The sequence below is a fragment of the Schistocerca cancellata genome, chromosome 3 (genome assembly GCF_023864275.1).
Source record: "Schistocerca cancellata isolate TAMUIC-IGC-003103 chromosome 3, iqSchCanc2.1, whole genome shotgun sequence".
NCBI classification, from domain to species: domain Eukaryota; kingdom Metazoa; phylum Arthropoda; class Insecta; order Orthoptera; family Acrididae; genus Schistocerca; species Schistocerca cancellata.
The window spans coordinates 799589702-799614437 of NC_064628.1; the positions used below are offsets into that span (position 1 = coordinate 799589702).

The following is a 24736-nucleotide window of genomic DNA, read 5'->3' on the forward strand; positions in this document are numbered from 1 at the left end:
AATAATTGCTTCTTATGTCGCTGTTGCCTTTCCTTCCCTGGCTACACCCTGGGAGGAGGGCAAGCCTCACCGGCTTGCCATGAAATACTTTCCGTGATACGTGGTCTGTATAAAGATGGAAGGGGATATATTCACCACCACAAAACCATTATTTTTTGTGGAAAATGTCGAAGACAAGTTTGGCAAAATGGAGCTCTCAGTAAGATGCGGTCAGGCTCCCTGTTGATCAGAACTACTTCTGCTGCCCAATCTGCAGCTCTTTGTGCATGTGATCACCTTGATGATGTATCGGTGTCCATTACACCTCACTGGTTGTTGAATATGGTTCAGTGAGTCATTTTTCATAGGGACCTCATCCTTCAAACTGATGAAGAACTTGGGGCCAATATGTAACAGTGCGCAATTCCTTTTGTTCAGCGTATTCAGAAAGGTTGTAAGGACAATCACATTGATACCAGCACCTTTATTCTGGCTTTTGAAGGAGGTAGCCTCCCAGAGAAGGTCAAGATTATGTGTTATCAGTGTGACATCAAGCCGTACATCCCGCCACTCATGAGGTACTTTTGGTGCTTTTGTTTTGGGCACATGTCTTCCCACTATATGGCAGACCCTCTGTGTGGTGACTGTGGACACCCACTTCCTGAGGAGAGCCCTTGTGTTCCACCACCCATGTGTGTTAATTGTCATGACCATCACTCTCAATGCTCACCAGATTGCCTGGTGTATAAGAAAGAAAAGAAGATACAAATTTATAAGTGCCTGAATCGTTTATCTTACATTGAGGATCATCAGAAATATGACTGAGTTCATCCTGTGTCAATGACGTCTACTTTTGCCTCTGTAATGTCTTTCCTCCTCCTCCCTCTTCCTTACCCTAGATCCGTCCCCCTCTCCTCTCCCTCTCCCCAGTGATCGCCACGCCCTTCCCTCCAGATGCCACTTGACCTCCCCAGCCAAAGAAGTGCCCCCATTCTTTGGCGCCCGCTAGTGATGGGAGCTCACTTCTGAGACCTTTCTCCTCAGCATCTCTCAGGCTCCATTCACCTTTAGCCAGTTCCGTGGTGGAGCACAGCCATTGCCATTGCTGTCCATGGTCATCATTGAGCCTTGCAATGTCTTTAGCTGCAGCCATCTTACACCGGTCTTACTACCTATAAATGTCTTCATGCAAAGCCCACTACTTAATGAAATGGAGTAAATGGGTGTTTTGGGAAGGCTTTATCTCCTCTCTAAGTTCTTCGGCCCCTTCGTCATGGTGTGGGCTACACTCTCCACACTCCAAGGTTGTCAGCAGCAGTCTTTCTTTCCGGGCCGTGCCCATTCTTGTGACCTTTGTACAGCTCCTTTAGTTCTCATGGAACACCTCAGGATTCATTTTGCGATGGTGTTGGCATCAGCCTACCATCCAGCTGCCTTCCACCTCTGGAAACAGCAGGCTGAAGCTTCCTGCTTTCTCACCGCTTGTCAGGTGGAATCGTACAATGAATCTTTTAATGAATGGGAACCTTTTGTGGACCTCTCTTCTCCCACAATTCAGCTCATGACCATGATTCCATCCAAAACCAATTGCTGCAACACCAAATCTCCTTCTGGTGTTTAACAATATTTGGCTCCAAGACATTTTCCTCTCTCAGTGGAGAGAAAGAATTGTGGTTCCTGTCCTTAAACCTGGCAAGGATCCGTCGTCCCTTGATGTTTACCAGCGAGTCATCCTGACCAATATCCCTTGCAAGTTACTAGAATGGATGATGACTTGTCGGGTCAATTGGGTCCTTGAATCATGGGACCTTTTCTCTCCTTACCAGTGTGGCTTCCGGGTGGGATGATCTCTGATCGATCATCTACTTCGATTGGAAACCACAATTAATTCAGTAGGCCTTTTCTCAGTGCCACCATCTTGTCACATGTGTTGGGAACCGTTGTCAGCCCTACATAGAACCAGGAGTATAGTGTTCTCCAGGACTCCGTATTAAATGTCTAACTTTTTTTCATCGTTGTTAATGGACTTATGGCCTCTGCTGGACCACTGGTCACCTCTTCTCTTCTCTGTATTTGCATGTTTTCTGTATTTGGTGGGCTAGCTCCTATGCAGTGGCCTGTGCAGAACGACAGCTCCAGAGTGCCATCCGGCGTGTTTCCACATGGACACTCTCTCACAGTTTTCAGTTGGGGGTGGTACATTTCTGTCCCTGTACTATGGTCCATCCCGATCTAGGGGTTCGCCTTGAAGCCCAGCATCTGACTGATCTGACTGTGGCCCACAGTTTCGTTTCTTGGGTCCATCATCTGAATGTTGGCTGTTTTCATAAACTCAATGTCCTTCACTTCCTTGCCCACACCTCTTGAGGTGTGGATTGTTCGACCCTTCTTCACCTTTACCGGGCCTGCCCCCCGGCCCTCTCCCCTTTCTTTGTGAGCTCTCCAGGGGCAGATTTGTGGCATTACAACAAATGCATTTTTGCTCAATTGTGGGCGGACTCTTGGGAGGTTACCCCCCTGTCTAGTAAACTTTGCACTATCAAGGACACTCCATCATGTGATGTTCTCCGTCTGCGTCTCCCGATGGGAATCTACCATTCTCAGCCATCTTCTTAGTGGCCATAAGGTTGACGCATCATTTTTTACTCCACAATGAGCCGCCCTCCTCCCCCCTTTTGTAATTGCGGAGCTCCTCTCAGGGTGATATGTATTTTGCTGGACAGCTCCTGCATGTTGGCCCTTTGCACGAAGTGTGACCTCCTACCTTCCTTGTCTCGGGGTGTTAGTGGATGATCCTCATGTGGTATGATTGTCGTCGGTTTTCTTCATGAAAATTGTTTTTACTCTCCTCTGGAGTTTGCGTTCATCAGTTAGTGTAGGTGATGGTTATGAAGGCCTTGATCCTGCCTCCACACCTGCCAGCTTCTCCCTTCCTTTTGTCTACATTTTGCCTGGTCTGTTGTGTTTCTCCCCCCCACCCTCCCCCCATTTCTTGTGTCTTCTTCCTGTGGTGTTGTCCCTATTGTATCATGATAATGGTATTGTGTGGGTGTTGGGATGGGTCAGTGTCAGTGCTGGTGCTCCCACTGCATGCAGCGTTTCTGGGGCACCACACATTTCCACCCACCCCACTCCTGTTCTTTCCTCTTCTCGCTGCCCCGATGTCCGATTATCCTCTTTGTTTGCACGTTATCCCGTCCTCTTGACTGGACTGCGCTGTTTGTGTTGTTCCTCCCTTGATTTCTGCTGTCCTAGATCATGGGCCCGATGATCTCACTGTTTGATCCTCTTCTCTGAATAAACCAATCAGCCAGCAAACATGTAAATACGTTATTTATGCAGGGTGATTCAGCGGCCCCCTACTGCTGGGTTTTATGCCACCTTCAAATACCACAAGCAAGATTTTCGTATTCTATCGCTCACAACACTCAAGCTATTACTCCCGCAGAAAAAATTAAAAGGACCTTTTTGTAGGAAATTTAAGGAGTTAAATTTTATTCTAGGGTGCGTTTTCGCTAGAGGCCATAGTTTTTGAATTATTCAATAAAAATGTGCAAAAGCAGCCTTCAGATGCATTTTTCTGGAGTAACTTGAAATCTATGCCCTTCAGTGAAAACATATCCCAGTACAAAATTTAACTGCATTAAATGTCCTACAAAAAGGTCCTTTTAATTTTTTCTGCAAGAGTAATAGTTTGAGTGTTGTGAGCGATAGAATACAAAAATCTTGCTCGTGGTGTTTGAAGGCATTGCAGGCTGCATAAAACCCATCATCCTGTATGTAACTTGCAGCTATGAGGTTATGTCAGAAATAAGTAATTGAATAAATAAATAGAGCTTAATCCACTCGTTAAGTATAAGATAATTTGATCATATGCTGTGCATAAGACGATATATGGAGATACATATACTTATCTTGTTAATTTCTGAAGTAACATAATATTGACAATCAGCAACAGTTTCAAATTATGTTATACAACTTAGACTTCAAGTGCTAATAAATAATAATGTAATCTACAGCTTGAGCAGTACTCTTTTAAATCACAAAACCTGACAAGCCTAAACCTCGGTGTACAGATGAGTTAAGACGGGGTATCATATAATGTAGGCTAAGTAATATACAGGAACTGTTGTACAGCATTAGTATTATGTTACTCTACTGGCTAACTGTAGCCACAGACAATGTCAACTGTTCGAATTTTTCTGTTAAGTAACCATTTGTACAATGACAGATGCCGAATTGTTCATTCTTTCTGTTCAGGCGAAACCAATTTGTAGTTTTTTCTGTCACTTAAACCATTTATTGATCTTTTGCTGAAACCATTCTTTAGTGTTTTAGTTGACTGAGCTATCTATTCAGTCTTCTGACAAAAACTGGTAGTATGTAGTACTTTTATTTCGCGAAGTAAACCAGTAGTGTACAACCATATCCCCATACGATAACCTTACCGTGGGGTACGCAAAGACATCTCAGGGGGGTACACAAAGGTTGAAAAAGAGCATTATACATGTTCATTTAATTATGTGCCAAATAGGCTGTCTTCTTAATTTAAAACTGATTAATAAGTTGCCAATTATTAAGTTGTTCCAGATGCAGTTAACATGTAGCTAATTAAGCTGATGTATCATTGGGGGCTCAAAGTTAACCATAGAAGTTTCCTTGGGAGTATGGGAAGGAGAAAGGAACACTGATGAATTTTAGTGATTGTTTGCATTCCATATTACAGAAAAAATCTGAAGATACCCAGTGATTATATCACTATAGCTGCATCTTACTCCAGATTGAGGAGGGAGATAACATGCACTGAGAAATCAGATCCTTCTCTGACAGAAGCAATGTGATTAGTTAAAGCCTATTAAACTGCCCCTACAGCTCTGAGTTTGTTTATGACAGAAGATGATGTCATGGCAGTCATTCCTCCAGCACTGATCGTGTATGACACGCCCCACCTCTGGCAGGGTTCTCACCTTAGTAATAGGACAAGTGACTGCTTTTAACAACCAGCTGGTCAATCACTGTTTTTTTTGTTCACTTGGTTTCTTCAGTCGAATGAAACTAGTCTCTGTGTCAACATTTTTGAATCTACCCCCTCCAGATTCAGTGTGCATGCTGCGCACTATATGTCGGCCTCATGCTGCTGCTCAGAGTACAGCCACCATGAGGGCACGGCCTGCTACTGCAAGGCACAACAGGCGGTCCAGGTGCAGTTGCAGCCCAGGCTGCTGGTCGGCCACCTCATGCTGGCTGTGCTTCTGGCATCAGCAGGAGACTGAGAGTTGCAGTGTCATGCACCTGACCCCAAGGCTGCTGCTACATACGGGAAAAGACTAAAAAAAAAAAAAAAATATGTAAGTGAAATCACTCAAATCCAGAGACTGTGTGAAAAATTTTATACAACTGATGCAGCTGTCAGAGACTTGTTAGTTGGTTTTCTCACATAAATGTGAAACCATTCAAACCTGCAGAGTGAGTGAGAAACATGTATATCCAACTGATGTGGCCACAGATACTAGTTTCATTCAACTGAAGACACCAACTGAACAAAAAAAACAGTTGACTGACCAGTTGGTTGTTAAAAGCAGCCACTTGTCCTATCACTAAAGTGAGAACCATGCTAGAGGTGGAGTGTGTCCTGCAGGATCAGTACTGGAGGAATGACTGCCGTGACTTCATCTTCTGTTATAAACAAACTCAGAGCTGTGGGGGTAGTTTAATAGGCTTTAGCTATTCACATTGCTTCCGTCAAAGAAGGATCTGGTTTCTCAGTGCATGTTATCCCCCTCCTTAATCTGGAGTAAGACACTATAGTATCCTTAATTAGAGAAACAGCTTAGTTCCGCCTGTACAGACATTCAGAATTACAATTCCAACTTAATTTGTGTAGGTTGGTGGCCAGTCTGAATTTGATTTAGTATTGTGCTTCTTTATTTAAAAAAATGTTTTTGAAATAAAGGAAATATTATAAGCAACTTGGGTCTGTCCCCCCCCCCCCCCCCCCCCCTCTCGAATTCATTAGTGTTTCTAGTTTCTCTGTGTTAGATGGTACAGTTCAGGATTTCCTGGCAAGAACATTACATTTTGTCTTTCCCTGTCAGAAATTGGCAAACCAAAAAATGTAACTACAGTCATTAGCGGTAAGCATCCCACCGTTCACATGGTTCGTTAAAGGGTGGAAAATACATAGATAAGTGTGGCATGGGAGACATACCTGTTGCATTTGCTAATGTGCGTATGGTCCATAACTTTATGGGTATTAGCTCTTGATAACTCCATGTTGTTGGCATCAGCTCTTGTTGCAATTGCTCCGTGATTGAAAACCAACACTCTTGCCTAATAACAAAAATGTTCAAGCCTCGTTTGCACATGCCACAGGTTCTGCATCACTGCCATTATATACATAATATACACGCACAACCAGTGGAGATTTGTATCAATTTATTGGAAAAATAGATATATATTACAGAGTGCTCCCCAGAGTGGTGCAATCTATCTTTAACTAAGCAATTAAGTCCAATCCGTTACTCATAGAGACCAAGCTAGAACCAGACTAGTAATCCAATTGGCACACACTTTCTCTGTGTGAAAACAGTGACTGAATTACAACTTGCTCTGGCTGGCCCCAGGTCGGCTTATTCTGGCGTTGCCTCATCAGAGGCCACTCCAGGTGACAGGCACCAACTGTGTAGTGGTGCCACAGCAGTCAACAGTAATGTTGTGTCAGATACTTGGTTTCCATAGTGACGTAGCACAGCTACAGATAGCAAAACTGAAAGCTTGTCTGTCACAGATGTTATATATTTCTTGTATTTCAAGCAGTTTTAATTTAGACATGGGAATGTGTTATAAATTTTGCCATGTTAGTTTCATTAATGGCATTAGAAAAAAAAGAGCCTAACTGAAGTTTCCCCATAATTTATCACTGACAACAGTTGAAGGAAAATGTAACAGTGAATCAGATGCCTGAAGAAAGAGTGAAAATTTTGCAGGGACACAGTTTTGTGTACGCCTTAAAAGATCATTTTATTTGTGTTGCAAAGGTCTGTTTTATAACATTTTATACCATCTTAGATGTTATATTACTGGTTAAGTGTTCATAATAATGGGCTTCTGTACAAGATGCTTTGTTACAGAAGGTAAAAATCATCAGCCATTGCGAATGCTTTCATCATCCCTTGACAAGACTATGGTTTTGTGGGCATTTGATGCACAGTCTGGTTTGTGGACAGAGGAAGTTCGAGTTGGAGAACTGGGTGGAAACTCCCTTGGATTCTATGGAGGCATGTTTGGATCAGAGGGCCAAAGCATTATGGGTCATGGTTATCAAGGTGCATTTCACATATGGCATCAGTCAGAAGAGGTATGTGCTACTTTCCTGATATCTTCAGTGTTTTTTGTATGGTCTTTTAGTTGCTCCAACTCATCCACTTCGGAACAAATTATTAAAAGTTTGAGTAATGTATAATGATGTTTTAGGAAAACTGGTCTAAAAATAATTCTGCTCTAATTTAGGTGGGAAATTGTGTTGTGTGAGGTCAAATGACAGAGGGATCATCTAATACCCCTTTACAGTGATATTTCCATGAAATTTCAGTTCCTTTCTCTATGTGTCTCAGTGTTAATTACTTTTATATTTTAGTATGTCACAGTACATACAACAAAAATTGCCTGGTTTGTTATGAAATATGTGTTTTGCTATATTTTGTTAAATGTTATGATTAAAAGTAGTTTAAATATTTAGTGCAAAGCTAAGATAAAAATCCAACTTCCTCTGAAACCAATAAATGACAGTAATTTTCTCTAGCTTCACATTAAACAAAACTAACATTAGAGAACATTTCTTTCAGAGCAGATGAGCCAGTTTTTGCTACATCACACCAGGAAGGAAGATTGTAATAAATAATAGTATCAGTTATGCTACTTTAATACTTTTCCTGTTCTGTTTAGGGGAAATTTAAGAAATGTAGAAAATTGGTGTCAAATCATGATTTATGTGGTAGGAAAGTTCAGGTAGAACAAAAATGTTTTAGGAGTAAAGGAGCCCATTCACCTAATAGTATAATACGCATTTAGTTGTTTACAAATCTGCTAGCTTTCGGAAACCTTTTAAAAAGCTGGAGAAAACACACACACACACACACACACACACACACACACACACACACACACACACACACACGTGCTGCTACATCTTACAAGAAGTCGCTGCAGTAATGTGACAATATGCTTGTACTTTATCGTTTCGCCAATGAAGACTTTGATCAAAAGTCTCGTACCGGCCTTTTTTCACAGCTCCATGTTAAGTTGCATAATTTTATGTACCCAGGTGCTTTAGGGTGCTATCACTACTTGGCGCTAAGGTTTAGTTATTGAGAGCCTCATTTCTTGAGAAGTTTTATGTCTTCTGAACAGGAAGCAGAGCATATTATGATGCCATTCTATGCTACCTATACCTCAACATTTCCTCTTGCCATTGAAGACAGTGCAATTCGCAATAAAAATTTTACTTCTTAATCAGGATGCATGCAGCATATCATGTGACACTCTTAACAGGAAGCTGCTGAAGTGAATATTAACTGGGCACTGTACCACCAACTGGTAGTATTTCAAATATGCACAAATTCTCCCTCCAGCCTGCGTGCCCCTATCTCCACCACAACCGTTAAAACAGTCGGCCTGTCACAACAGAGACACAAGAGTGCAAGTGTATTGAAGCACGGTCATCAAAGCAGTCCAACTTGGGTTCCTGCAAGCCTGGCAAGCTTCACAGGACCCATTCAGCATGTTGCACATGACAAGAAGTAGTACCTTCAACCCAGCATGACTAGCCAACTATATGTTTGCATAAGTGCTTTCACTGCAGCTCATTTATCATAATGATGAGAGCAGCAAAACGAGCAAACTACACTTAAAGGGGAGTGAGGAGAAATTAAGAATTGGGGAGTGTATACCAGTCATGAATTGCAACCCAAGTCCAGCAGTGGAAAAGTTTTCATGTGTTTGAGGCCACTTCAAAAAATTGGTAAGTGTCTCACAATCTAAATTGTGTAAATAATTACTGAGCACTTATTCATGACCCTTGAGTATGTTATGACATATCTGTAAATTTGACCAACAGTTTCCTCATTCCATAAATATTTCGAAAGAGGACAAAGACAAGCAGCTGACGTATGGAAATGTATGCTAAGGAGTTGAAGACATTTAGCAATACAGTGGCTTTCTAAATTTAGGGCTAATATCAACTGAAGTAGGAAACATATGGCTCAGTGGATATTAACAACCATATTGGGATGGTGTGCAACATAGTGTGAAGAAAGCTTACATTAGTGTGATAGAAAAGTTTCTTCTTTCTGACATGTTCTTTTTAGATTAACATAATATGAAAAATGAACTTTGTGTTGATAAAATGCATTTGGGGAATTTAGAATGAACTATTTTTGCCACTTAGAATGAATTCAGCAAACTTGCAATGTACACAGCCTGGAAATGTAATTAAAAACAGTAGAACTTGTGCCATGTTTGGCTGAAACACACTAAGGTTACAGAAACTTGACTTCACAAATCTTAGTTTAGTTGGTGTTGCAGTATAATAGACATCTTCATGTTCTTTGGTGCAAAGGATCTTGACTTTCAGAGATGGTTCTGCGCACTACAGAAAACATATACTAAGAGGTGACTTGATGATGGTAGGAACTAACAACAGCCAGCACTAGTCGAAAGAAGGTGACATTGCAAAGAAAACCATTCAAATCGAAATAAACAAACAAGCCCGGAATATGCTGAGAAGGAAAAACAGGACCAATAAAATACATTATTTTCTGACTTACAATGGCTTAAAATGAATATATATTGAGCCTCATCTTGTGATACCCGGATGAAATAAGATTTTTCATTTGCTTCCAAACTGCTCATAACACTACAAGGAAAGTATACAGAATAAACTGCTACATAGTGTAGCACAGTGGTAAGAGAGACAGGCAGGCAAGCAAGATACCTGTTGCATACTTGGATTGGGCGTAGCTTGGCTTGGATGGGGGTAAAGTAACTTGCCCATTCAGCTGGTAACATGTGGCAGCTTGTCTGCCTGGCTAACAGGCAAGTATGGGTAGGTTACAGGTGGAATGTGTACATCTCTGCTGTATTTGCAAAGTGTGATGTGTTGCAATGATAATTCCCACCTAAGTGTATCAGAGAAGTGGGTGTTAGAGGGAAGGGCTCAGATGTCATGGGTTGTCAAGCCCCCTATTGAAATTCTCCATGTTGTGCTTAGCCATGTGTTCTGCCACAAGGTGGTCTACTCTGCTTTTGGCTGCAGTTTGGCAGTAACCATTTGTTGTGGTGAACAGCTAGTTGGTGGTCGTGCTCACATAAATGATGTGCAGAAATTGCTACAGAACTGGTATGTGACGTAACAGTTTTTACAGGTGGTCCTGCCTGTAATAGGATAGGATAAGCCTTAACAGGAGTGGAGAAGAGTGTGTTGGGATGGACTAGCACGTGGACTTTCTGTGGGAATATTACCCATGTGGCAAGGGCGTGAGATTAGACAGAGCATAAGGGTGGACTAGATTATTACATAAGAGGGTTGGAACGTAAATAGTGGCAACTATTTATTCACGACCAATTCAAAAGAGTTAAATGTTTGCACTTGTTATGGTCCTTCAAAGTGGTCACCAGTGTCGTGTAGAACCCATTGCCAGCAATGTGGAAGGTGTAGTGTACCGTTATCAGAACCTGTTCTGTTGATGGTGTGAATGGTCTACTGCCTGCCGAATCTCTGGAACAGTTCTGAAATGAATGCCATGAAGTGGTTCCTTCGTCTTCATAATCAAATTAGTCACAAGGACTTAAGTCTGGGGAGTATGATGGATGGTACAGTACATCCCAGTCCCATCGACTGAACAGAGCAGCCACAGCTTGCGCTGTATGTGCCTGCGCATTGTCGTGCAAAATGATAGTTGGGTTGCGCAGAAAGTGTCGCCACTTCTTTTGCAAAGCTGGTCGCAGGTGATGCTCCAAAAACGAACAGTAATACTGTGCATTGACGGTCTGCTGTGGAGGAACGTAATGAGTTGTGAGAGAAATTATTCAAAAGCAAAAATGTTCTGACCAGGTATAAATAAGAAAGTAAATAAACATAATTGTGTGTTGTAAATGTATCATTTTTGTGCCTTCCCTAATGAAGGATTTTCAGACCCATTACATATGAACTTTTTGTTATGTTTGATGTCAAGAATAAATCCCAAGAGTTTCTGACATGTTTTTATAGTGCCCATATCCTGTGGAATGGTGTGTCAGTGTTCGGGCCAGTAAATTGCAGCTTATTATGTTAATTACAGTTCACAGAAGAGAACTATGACGTGTGGCTGAGATTAGCAAATTGCCTCTCTATGATTCCAGCCTATGTATTGATGGCTATTCTGGAAATAAGATATTTGGTAAATATAAATGCATAGGGTACTTTGAATGGGGGCAAATGCAAAAAATTAAAAAAATAAATAAAATACTTCATTTCACTACTGCGTCAAAAATAATGGAACACATCTAACGTAGGCGGAAGTGCATACAGATATCTCCTGAATATAGGAGAGACTTTAAAACCGACATTCTGTAATTCGTCAGATGGTTTGATTCACTACCTGACTCGTCATTGTCCATATGAAGCACATCTGTATACATAATAGATAAATGATATTTGCAGTTGTGAAAGTGCGGGCACTTAGAGACGTATATTATGGGACTGTGCTCTATTCCACTATACTGTGTCTTGTGACAGGCATTGAGGAATGAGTTTACCTGGTCTCTCTGCCTTTACACTGCTGCCCAGTATCCAAGAATGCCAAGAAGGCATTAATAAGAAAGTCAGCTATGTGACAGGATATTGCCTTCCCTGCCAGTCAACATTTTAGACTTATGGGTAGATGGTAACTGAAGTTGGCAAGCACCAAAGAAAGTTGATTGCAAGACTGTTTATTACAGTAATGCACATGATTTCAGAAATGTGGCAGTGTGAGCAACGTTTAAAAAAAAGTGATTTTGTGAATTTTGTAATCAATTACTACAATAGGAACACAGTCAAAATGTCATTCTGTGGTCAAGTAATCTGGCAGGCAGTGACTGTTTACCAGGGTAGATAATTTATCAAATAGTGAAAAACAGTCATGTGCAGCTTTAAATAGATTGGTTCCAAAAGGAAATGTTGAATTTAACAAGTGAACTAACGAGGGAGGGCTAATTTAGCTGATGGTAAAAAGCAATCAATGTACAGTTTCAAATAGGTTAATTCCAAAAGGAAATGTTGGCTTTAGTAAGTGAACTAATGAGGAAGTTACTGTAGTGACAGTAGTCACAATAGCAGTGGTAGAAGCACTCTTACTAGTAGCTGGATAATGGTGTAAATCTGCCTGCAACTCAAAATGTCATTGTGGGAAGTAGTGCCACAGTGTCTTTTATTATATCAAAAGTAAAACTCACCAAAGAAAACTGTAACTACAAACAGACAAAATAACTGGCCAGTGCTCATCTTCAGGAGGTGAAATTCCAAGTACTACCTATAGACACAAAAACCTCCTAGCTTTTGGAACCATTTGCTTATTCATCAGGAAGGGGAATAGATTGGGGAAGGTTGGAAAAGAGGAGCAGGTCACTCACAACCCAGGTTGCTATGGACCTACCAGTCCTGAGAGACAAAAGAAGAATGAAATGGGACATGAACAGTGTAGTTTAGGAGAAAAGAGGAAAAGGAGAAGTAAAACCCAAACAGAAAATGAGAAAAGGAAAGATGAGGATAAAAAGTAAATAATTGAGTGATGATGATAACAGAGGTTAAGTCCTGGAGAATGGTGGAATGTACTTTCCCATTCCTAAGTTCCAGGAAATTAGTACTTGGCGGCATAATCCAAATGACATGTATGGCGTAGAAGGCAGTCAGATCCCTTGAGTAATTCTGAAGAGCATGCCCAGCAGATCTGTACTTTGTGTCATCCAGGCAGCCAGTTCTGCATTAGTTCATGCGCTGAGCCCTGTTTAGTGGTAATCTCCCTATGTAAAAAGCCGTGTGCTGAAGGCATATTAGTTGACAAACAACATGTGTGGTTTTGGATGTTGTTCTGTCTTTGATATTATAGGATTTACCAGTGGAGGATATGAAGTGAGTGGTAATGAGTAGTTGCAAAGGGCAGGATTTTATGTGTGTCTGTTGGCTGGACTCAGAATTTTGCCTCCTGAAGCTAAGTACTGGTAATCTGTTCTATCTCCTCGTGATTTTAAAGTATCTTGTTAAATGGATGGGACAGTAATTATTCATCATGTTTCTAGCCTTCTGCTTTCTTGGTGATCTGCGTAACTCAAGTGAATTGCAATGTATTAGATAGAACTTTTTCCGGAGAGAAATGGGATGTATAAAATTATTTGTAAGTCTTGTGCTTCTTTCACTCCTCCTTATACATGTAGTTAATATTTCATGCCTGAACACTAATAACTGTGTCTATATTACATTGCTTGTTCATAGAAAAAGAATGTTAACAGTTAGCAAGCTGAATTCCACAGGAAAACTGACATTATTCACTTCACCTTTTTTATTTTGTAGGGTAGAAATGAATGGCTACCAAGAACAGCAGCTGGAGGACACTTTGGCCCTGTGGTTGACTTACAGTGGGAACCAAGAGGTCAGTTCCTACTTACTGTCAGTACAGACCAGACCACTCGGTTGCATGCTCCTTGGGATCGTGAAAACATGGAGGTTTGTGTTTTTCTGTTCCTCGTATTTGTTTTATGTCTGAGCAGTACGTATCTACTTATTCTTAGAATGTCATCCTGCTTGTTATGTACGTATAGCAGTTAAGTAACCAAGTACATTGATAAGTGGGAAAACTTCGATGTAATTACAGTACCATTTGTTTGACGTCTTGACTGAATATTGTGTTTGGTGCAAAATTAGTTTCATGACTTAAATAGTTCATGTGAATTTACCAGTTAGGAACCTCTGACAGTAATATTGTTGCACTCTATGTTCATTAAGGATTTAATTTAACTAAGATTTTTCCGTTTCTTTTATTTTCTTATTGCGCACACAATAAAACTTGAATTACAATAACCATAGAGTAACAGACTTATTTTTTTGTTAAATTCCAAAAAATAATAATGCTATTATGCCAACATTATCACAGCAAACACTTTACAAACATATGAAAATGCAAATAGTAATTTGTCATGTTTCCCTATCACCCACTTCTCAGTAACATAGTTTGAGGACTTCAACTAATCGTGCTGGAAATTGAATTTCATGACCAGATCTTGTTGTTCTTCTTGGTTTTTCAACCTCTGTAGAGTCTGGTTGTTGGTCCTGGACTGAGGGTTCAACTGGGCTGTCTTTAGGCTGTTTAGCATTCTCATTCATCAGGTATGTGGGTTTCAATTGGTCAGTGGAGATATTCTTTCTGTGGTCTTTCACCTTAACTCCAAAAACTTTTGGGGTCCTTTCACTTCATGTGGGCCTTCACGTGGAGGCTCTAATGCCTTCTTCACTTGGCCAGCCTTTGCAGTACATGTGTTGAGTTTCATAGGTCATTATGTGTGAATGGTGTTAGTTTTACTTTGTGGTGATATTATACAAGTTTCATACGATTCATATACCATTTCACTTCTGACACAAATTGAAGTAAGTCTGCATCAATTTTTGTGCCATACTGTTGAAAGCGGGCGGGGGCGGGGGATAATCAACTGTTATCATGATGGACAAGCCATAAACAATTTCTGCAGTTGTAGCATTAGTTTTTTCTTTTATGGAGCATCGAAGACCAAGAGGATTACAGGTATCAGTGGAGTCCATCTAGCAGTTGTGTGGGCACAGATGACTGTTTTAAGTGTTCAACGAAATCTCTCAATTTTTGCATTTGATTGAGGGTAATATGCTGTAGTTTTGATCTGATTACAGCCACATATTTTTGAAATTACTTGGAATATCTCTTAGTTAAACTATCTTCCATGATTGGTCGCTGTTTTTATGGTGTTCCAAATCTTACGATCCAACAACTGAAAAATGCTCATGCTATTGCTTTGCTTTTATGTCTCAAAGAGGTACTACCTCTTCCCAGTTCGTAACTCTCAATGCATGTTAAAAAATAAGCATATTCGTTAGAAGGAGGCATTGGTCCTATCAAGTGAAGATGAATTATTTTGAAGCATTTGTCATTCATAGAAAGGTGTCCTAATGGGGCATAAACATTCATAGTACTTTGTTTTCCTGACAAGCAGTGCATTTTTTCGCCAGTTTCAGACATAATTTTTTTTATATTGATCCAGACATACCTTGATGGGATCATGTTTACAGTCATCTTAACGTCTGGATGATGAGACAAATTATGATAGTGTTGGAACATAGGGTATCCAAATACTACAGTAATATAAGAGCATAATTTGTGTTGACGCATCACACCACAATTGTTTCCCTCAATGTGTCAAATAGTATTTTAATTTAAGCAATGTATGATGACTGGACTTTATTAGATGAAGCTCATCATCATCTTCTTATGCTTCAACTGTATATTCATAGTTAATTGGAAATAATTCTTCAGGTCTTGATAACTTGTCAACAAAATTTTCTTTACTAGATACATGTCACAAATCTGTAGTAAATTGTGAAATATATTGGAGATAACGTAATCGGATTGGCATTACTCCCCCATTCTTTTGCTTAAATGCATATGTTAGAGGAACATGGTCCATGTAAATAATGAAGTCACTCCCTTCGAACAGATACTTCTAATATTTGGCAGTCATGTATGTACTAAGCAGCTGTCTGTCATATGTGGAATACTTCTTTTGTGCCATTGTGAACTTTGAAGAAAAAAAAATAAATAAAAAATAAAAATCCAGTCAGTCTCCACTCTTATTGTGCCACTGTTGTGGTGTACGACCTGCTGCAAAATTTGATGCATCCACAAATAATCCAAGTTGATTGCACAAACCAGGACATGTCAAAAGCAAGTCATTTGTGATGTGACTTGCCGATCATTCAAAGTGCCGCCGCGCGATTATGCGCGTCGTCTACATGCGGTGGTGGCCAGCCAGCCAGCGGCCGCTAGACTTGGACTCAGTGTTCATTCGAATGTTACCTTGTTCACATGTCTTGCTTTGTCAACTTGCTCAGTGACTTATATGTGTTGTGTCGTCTGAAATATATGTATTCAACTTGATGTTATAAGAACTGGCGACGAGGTAGTGGATTTTTCCTTTTCATCGTTGACCCATATGTTTCCATGGCTACTGTTGAGCAACTGTTGCAAGGTCTCATTGAACAGCAAACACTTCTAACATCGGCGATTCGCGATTTCGTTGCGGCATCAAATGCAGGGCATTTCTCGTCGTTGTCTATACCTCCTTACAACGAGATGGCGGAAGACTGGACTGATTACGAAAAACGTCTTCGACAGCACTTCTTGGCATTTCATGTCGCGGACGAGCAAACATGTAAGTCTCTGTTCCTTTTATGGATTTCACCTCAAATGTATCGGTTGTTGTCGCAATTGGCTCCTTTGAAAGATCCTGCTTCTTTGTTCTTTGCTGAAATGTGCTCACTTCTGTCTGTCTATTTTCAAAAGCAAACGCATGTGGTAGCCTCTCGTGTTGCATTTTATCGTTGTCAAAAACAACCGCATCAATCCTATCGCGCTTGGGCTGCTGAACTTCACGGCCTCAGTCGAAAGTGTCAATTTGTTACTGACATTCACAAAGAATCCTATGCCGATTCCGTGGTACGGGATGCTATTATACGGTCGGTGCCCGACAAAGAAGTTTGGTAACGTGCCCTTCAGTTGGCAAATCCGACTCTAGATGAAGTCCTATCCATCGCGCAGTCTTTTGAAATTTCTCGTGCCGCTGGGGCGCAAATAGAGGCGTGGGGTGATGTCGGGTAAATACAACCACTTTGTGCTGTTGACGACGCGTGCGATGCGTCCCCGCCGGCTGACGTGGTCGCAGTACGCTCCCACGCGCAGCCTCGGCCTAACCGTAAACAACCCTCTAAGAAACAGCAGCAAAACCCACGGCAACTTCCATCATGTCCGCGGTGTTTTACGAAACATTCACGGTAGGATTGTCCCCAACGTTGGGCCATGTGTCACAGTTGCAAAAAGAAGGGTCATGTGTCTGCCTTTTGCAAATCCGTCCGTGATGCTGATTCTGCTTCTGTGTTGTCTTTCAATTGCACTTCTTCCCTTTCAGGGAAGTTATTCCTCACTGTCCAAATCCTTGGTCGGGATGTTCGCATGCAGGTGGATACCGGTTCTGCTGCCACTATAATTAATTCTCAGACGTATCTTCAGTTGGGTTCTCCACTCCTATCACCTGTCACTCAGCAATTACGGATGTACAATAAACACAAGATTTCTCTCTCGGGATAATTTAATGCTGAGGTATCTTACAAATCCATCGTTCACACTGTTCCCATATTTGTGGTCGACCAGAGCAACGCAGAAAATCTTTTTGGTTTCGATGCCTTTCGCGTTTTTGGGTTCTCCATAGATGACTCTGTCAATATCGTCTCTGATGCTATTCCTTATGCTCAATTGAATTCCTTGTCGACGACATTTTTGTCCCTTTTTTTCTCCTGGGTTAGGCCATGCAAATGACTCTGAAGCTCATATCACGCTCAAACCCACTGCTCGGCCTAAGTTTTTCGGGCTCGGCCCATTCCTGTGGCCCTTCGTGATTGGGTAAAACGGGGGGTGGATCTTCTCTCTACTTCAGAGGTCTTGCTTCCTGTCACTTCCAGTGAGTGGTTCTCTCCTGTCTTTGTCGTTGCTAAGCCCAGTGGTGATATTCGTCTCTGTGGCGATTTTAAAACCACTGTAAATGCACAATGCCTCATCGACACTTATCCTATGCCCCGACCTGAAGAATTGTTCACTAAATTTGCGGGTGGCCGGTATTTTTCTAAAATTGACCTGTCGGAGGCTTATCATCAACTTCCTCTCGACGCTGCTTTCTGGCAGTTTCTGGTCCTTAACACGCCTTTCGGCCTCTACCAATACCAACGATTGCCATTTGGGGTTGCCAGCGCCCCTGCTCTCTTTCAGCGATTCTTGGAACAATTATTGCTCCCTGTCCCTGGGTGTATAAATTCCCTGGGTGTATAAATTACATGGACGACATTGTTGTCACTGGCTCCACCACTGAAGAACATCTTCAGAACCTCTGCACACTTTTTCATGTCTTACAGACTGCAGGTCTTAAGTGTAATCTTCAGAAGTCACAATTTTTCAAGGCATCTATCACGTACTTGGGGTTTCAACTCTCTCGGGACGGTATTCGGCCGCTTAAGCAAACTGTTGCTCGATCAATGCCCTTTCTCACCCTACATATGTTAAGGAGCTGCAGGCCTTCTTGGGGAAAATAGCATACTATCACAAGTTTTTACCGTCTGCTGCTTCGGTGGCTCAGCCGTTGCATCGCCTGTTGAATAAAAACGTGCCTTTTCACTGGTCGGCGTCATGCGATGTGGCTTTCCAGAAATTGAAGACTATGCTGAAACAGGCCCCGTGCCTGGCTACTTATCGACCTGGCTAACATCTTCTTGCCACGTGAAACACCCCCATTTAAATTCTTTTATTGGGTTTTGCGTAATTTATCTAAGCCACCAAACAGTTAATTGTTATGATTATATGACCGTGTGCTTAATGGATGACAGGCTATCGGTTTTTCTGCTGTGGTTTTGGGGGCATTTCAACCGAGTGCGGCTGTTCTGAGACTGAATAGGGGAATGATTGAAAGTTTGCCTATTATTAAGGACCATAAAGGTTGCGATGTACAGACTTATATATATTTCCTACTAACACACAAATTCTGAGGCAGTTGCTACCTTTGCTTTACACGTCTAATTACAGTTATATCTTTTTATTGGTTGCTGATTTTCAGTACTTCGTCACATGCAATGCTGATGGTTAACGTTCACAACAATCCTCACTGCAATCCATGGTTGTTGCTGGCCGACGCGGTTGACGCGAAACACGTAATTCAGCACTTGTCACATTCTGTTTCATACCACTCGCGAATCGGTATTAGTGAGGGTCAACCTCACGACGATCAGCGGGACGTGCTCACTCGTCATACTCCGGTGAATTTTACCGTTTACAACTCACTCGACCACCAATCTTGCCGTCTTTCCATCACCACCGCTCGCTCGACTCTCTCCAGTACTACTCCTCACACAACACTCGTCTCACTGCCTCCTGCAGCGCTCGACAATCGACTCCTGTCTACTATCAACCTGGGCGTCGGATACTAGCATCTATGTTCGTGGGATCACGGACCCCTTACACACGGACGCCTCTCAATGCGGGGTCAGTGCAGTCCTTGCGCACTGTTTTTCTGACGGCTCAGAACAGCCGATTGCTTATGCCTCCAAAACACTCATGGATGCCCAACAAAAGTATACTCAAATTGAAAAAGAAGCTTTGTCCATTATTTATGCTCTTCATTAGTTTGGCGTTTTCCTCTATGGATCCAAATTTCATCTTGTTACGGATCACAAACCACTTGTTTCGTTGTTTCATCCATCATTGTCACTTCCCGACAAGGCTGCACGCCGCCTCCAGTGTTGGGCTCTTTACTTGTCTCGTTTCAGTTATGAGATTCATTTCTGGCCGACGGCTCAACATGTGAATGCTGATGCACTGTCTCGCCTTCCCATGGGTCCTGATCTGGCATTCCATAGGGACGAACTTTTGTGTTTCCACCTGGATGTTGCTGAGCAGCGGGTTGTGGACGGATTCCCCATCACCGGGGACCGGCTGGCAGCTGCTACGGGTTCTGATCCTACTCTCTCCCAGGTTTTACGCTGTATTCAGAAGGGTTGGCCAGATTGTCCATCCGCTAAGACTTCTGACCTGTTGCGGAACTACTATGCTTTGCGCTACCGCCTCATGACTAGGGATGTTGTTATCCTCCTTTCCACCGACAGTGCTTCGCCGCGTGTTGTGGTACCTGCGTTTTTGCATGCTTCGGTCTTTGGTCTCCTTCACCAAGAGCACTGGGGTGTCTCTCGCACAAAATCTCTGGCCCGCCGTCATGTGTACTGGCCTGGCATCGACTCTGAAACAGCACACATGGTCGCTGCCTGCGGCCCTTGTGCGTCACAGGCCGCCACCCCGAAGTCATCTTTGTCATCGTGGCCTTTGCCTGAGATGCCCTGGGAGCGCATTCATGCTGACTTTGCGGGACCTTTTTTAGGTACTTATTGGCTCCTCATAATCGACTCCTACTCTAACTTTCCTTTCATTGTCCGATGCACGTCGCCTACCACCGCGGCAACCACAAGTGCTCTCGCCCGCATTTTTTCTTTTGGAAGGCCTTCCCTCTACTCTTGTTACTGATAATGGTCTGCAATTTGCCTCTTAGGAATTTGCGGATTTTTGTGCTTGTCACGGTGTTATGCATGTCACGGCCCCTCTGTTCCATCCACAATCAAATGGTAGCCCAGTCTTTGAGAATATCTTTTCACTTTGAAGCATAAAATTTACTTCATCAACTCTTGGAATTGGATACCAGCCTGGGAGAGTCCTGTCATTCAGATGGTGATAGTCTCCAAAAACTCGCCATTGACCGTTTGGCTTCACACAAGCTGTAGTGGACTACCCCATTGTGATTGTGATGAACCTATGTATATTTAACAGAATCTGAACTTCATTTTTTAGCAATTTGCAATTTATGTGGGTCAAATCAACAAGCCTTACTGTACACTGATGGATCACTAGACATAGTGATGTAATGATGCACTTACTGCTTCAACACCTTTGGTACTGTGGATGGTTTTCTCAGCTCAAAATATTTCTCCGAAAGTTTGGAAAACTGGCATGTTGCATAGAGTGAGCCTAATGTGCCTTTAGCATTCACAATGATTTATTCGTCATGTCAAAAGTACAGAAATATAAAATATACGTATATATAAGTGTTGACATAATTTTACACAAAAGAAGACCAAAAATTGGACATTTCACGTGCATTTGGTGTAGCTCTTATAAGGTCTTGCATGGTGCAGGTGGCTGGTGATGAGGAACAATGAAGGAAATGGCCGTTAGTTTGTTCAGTGCCACACTGGCAAAGAACTGAGGCCACAGAGAAACCACAAGTCTGCAGATTGGTCTTGCATCTCATTGTGTTTGATTGTAATCTATTGAGGGACCTCCATATTAACCACTTCTCCGAATGTCCAGGGGGAAGTTCTTCCTTTGGAGCCATCCATTCACCCACATACCGACATTTCTCCCGCCATCGCGAGATCCTTGCCACATGTGGATTCTTGATGAGAGCCTCAGTAGTTGTCAAGAAGCTCTTTCTTGATTTCAGCCTAGGATGTGTGGGCTGACTACCATATAGTGGATGGGCTTCCTTGTTGTGGCCTTACTTTTCTCATATCTCGCAGCTACCTCACGTCTGATTTCAGGAGGTGCTATGCCAGCGAGACAATGGAGTTTGTCCACAGGAGTAAGTCTTAAGCAACCCGTGATAATCCGGCAACACTCATTTAGAGCAACATCTATGTTGCTGGCATGACTGGACTTGTACCATACCAAACATGCATATTCAGCAGTGGAATAACATGGAGCAAGCACGCTTGAGTGCACAGTGCATGGATTAGCACCCCATGATGTACCTGTCAATTTTCACACTTTGTTATTTCTGTCTGCCACTTTCTGTTTAGTGTTTAGGTAATGCTTTTTATATGTTGGAGCATGATCCAGAGTTACTCCAAGATATTTGGGAGTAGGATTATGTTAGAGTATGATGCCTCCCCAGGATTATTTAAGGATCTATTTGCCTGTTGATTCTCCAGGTGGACAGTGCAGGTCTGAGTCTTGGCAGGATTAGGTTTCAAGTAATTCCCATGATAGTAAACAGTGAATTCTTCCAAAGATTTTGATAGTGTGTCTTTTACAGTGTCAAAACAGTCAGCCTGAATAGTGATAGCACAGTCATCAACATAAATAAAGCTTGGAGTTCCTTCAGGGATAGGTTGATCATCGTTATAGATGTTGAATAATAGTGGTGCAAGCCGCAATGCCTTGTGGTAGCCCATTTTTCTGAGTTCTCCATCTACTTTTCTGACCCTGAAATTCGACAAAAAATCTGCAGTTCTGGAGAAGGTTTCTAATATAGCACATTAGTTTTAAGTCTTTAGTTATATCATAAACTTTATTCAAAAGGAGCCAATGGTTGATTGTATCATAAGCCACAGATAGATGCTGTAATTACAGCACCTGTAATGAGCTGTTTCTCATATCCCTCTTCGATAGTTGTGTTCAGTTTAATATTTGAGACATGCAACTTTTCCCTTCTCTGAAACCTGCTTGCTGTGGTATTAGAAGAGGCTCTACCTTTCTAATCATTCTCTGAAGAATGAGTCTCTCCAGTATTTTGTAGAGGTGACAGAGTAAGGAGATAGATTTATAATTTTTGGGATCTTTCCTATCCTTTCCTGTTTTCGGTATGGCAGTTACTCTTGCTTTTCGCCATACTTTAGGAATCTTGAATTCTCGAATACAGTTGTTCATAAACTCCAGTAACCAAAACATTGTAGCAGGACCAAAATTCTTGATTTGTTCAGCTCTAATGTCATCCAATCTTGCTGCTTTTCCCAATTTACATTTATTCAGGGCCGAATTCAATTCTTCAAGAGAGAAAGAATGATTACCTTTTGGAAAGGTTTTGCATAATTGTATTTGTGTGTGTTTGCATTTCTTGTTCTTGTTGATGCTCACATTCTGACTACTAGTGCATAGTGTTTATTTATGTGAGCGCAGCTGTTTGTTTGTTTTCTTTACAGTAGTAGTATCCTCTGAATTTTTTTGTTGCATGTGAAAAGTCAGCCATTATAAAGAAAGCCAGTTATTATAATTAACAAAATAAGTTCATACACAGCATTATTAATCTCTCTTAGCAAACCTCCACTATGCACATCAGGTTATGCGCCCAGTCATTGCTCAGTTTGCATGAGGAAAAACTTTCGGTATCCCAACTCTGATGTGTTTGGACAAAAAGAAGAGAGAAGAAATCTGCAATGGCTGAAGAAATATCTTCAAAATACATCTCAGATCTGGACGTGAAGAATTATCAGACATGGAAATTCCAGATAACTGCAATTTTAAAGCCTTACGGAATTTTTGGCGTTTTAATTCATACTCGAGGTCAACCTAATGAAGATGACAATGCCGGCTTGAAAGCACATCAATAGACGATACACAACTGCAAAGCCTGTTGGTTTGTGAGACAGCCCACGATATATGGAACAAGTTGAAATCAATACATGAGCAATGGTTAGAAGCCAGCAAACTAACAATAGCTCGCTGTTTTCATTAATGTCGGATGAATGCAAATGATTGTGTAGTTGCACATGTAGCTAAAGTTGAAAATCTAGCATTACAACTTGGAAATGTTGGAGGAAAAGGTTTCAGATTAGCTGTAATGGCAAAAGTCATTGCATCTTTACCATCAAAATACAACGCATTTAAAACAGCTTGTGACAGTGTGCCAGCTCGACAACAAAACTTGGAAATATTGACGGAACATCTTATTGAAGAAGAATCCCAGTTAAATATGAATGACGAAGAAATTGGTGCATTTTCAGTGATGTCCATCTACAGACAAAAGGAAAAAGAAAGATATCCTGATAAAACCAAAAGTTCACGAGAATGAAAAACGAGATCAGATGTCAAGTGTTTTTACTGCAAGAAGCATGGTCATATAGCTCGCGAGTGCCGGTAGAAAAAGTGAGATACAGGGAAATGTAAGAATGGTGAAAATAAATCTGTGTTTGCGTTCATTGTGTCAGCAGATAACATGTTGAGTTGTCAGAAAGTCTAGAGAGACATACGCTAAGTGGTTTGAATGTGATCAGTCAGATGTGTGGCTGTTGAACAGTGGTGCATCGTGTCGCATGAATTTTCAATGGGAATGGTTTTCAAAGTTCTATCCAGTGACGGGAGCATGTGTTACTGGGTAATGATAAAGAATGCCAAGTTGTTGGTGTTGGTACTGTTTTTGTCAGCAAAGAGGTTAGCGCCAAATGGAGTGAGGCACGTCTCGAAAATGTTTTGTATGTACCAGGTATCAAAAAGAACTTGTTTAGTGTCAGAGTATGCATGTCGAAAAGAATCACTGCAGCTTTCAAAGAAGAACAATACGTGACGGAAAGACTGTAGCTGAAGGTGTGAAGGAAGAGAACAATATTTATAGGATGCGTTTCATGACAGAATCCACACTAGGGAGTTAAGTTAATGTTGCAGTGACTGATCTGAAACAGTGGCATGAACGGTTAGGACATGTCAGTACACGAACAATTCAACAGATGTCAGCATGATTTTTGTGTGAATCATGCCAGCTAGGCAAGGCACATTGGCTGAAGTTTAGCAACAAAGAGACAAATCGTTCAACAAAACCATGGGAATTTATTCATTCAGACGTGTGTAGGCCAATGTCAAGTGAATAAATTGTTGGTTCAAAGATGATGATACAGAGTTGTTTATTTTTTAAGACACAAATCCGATGTTATTGATCGGTTTTGTGAATTTAGTAATCTTTATGTCGAACAAGTTTGCTCAGAATGTTGAAACATTATATGTGGACAGTGGCACTGAATACATTAATTATGGTATGAAACAGTCTCTGAGGAACCATGGAATTCAGTTAGAAACAACTGCTCCATACACGTCAGAACAGAACGGTCATTCTGAGAGGGACAGTTGCACAATTGTCGAAAGTGCAT

General features: G+C 41.5%; 1 protein-coding gene across 2 annotated transcripts in view; it reads left to right on the top strand.

Moving 5' to 3' along the window:
- Positions 1–24736, top strand: part of LOC126175862 (elongator complex protein 2) — an 80148-nt gene that overhangs the window by 7265 nt on the left and 48147 nt on the right. For both annotated transcript variants that reach the window (XM_049922873.1, XM_049922875.1), the window contains exons 5-6: positions 7110–7336; positions 13565–13717. In XM_049922873.1, coding sequence (XP_049778830.1) covers positions 7110–7336; positions 13565–13717 — 380 coding nt within the window. The remainder of the gene's footprint in view (positions 1–7109; positions 7337–13564; positions 13718–24736) is intronic.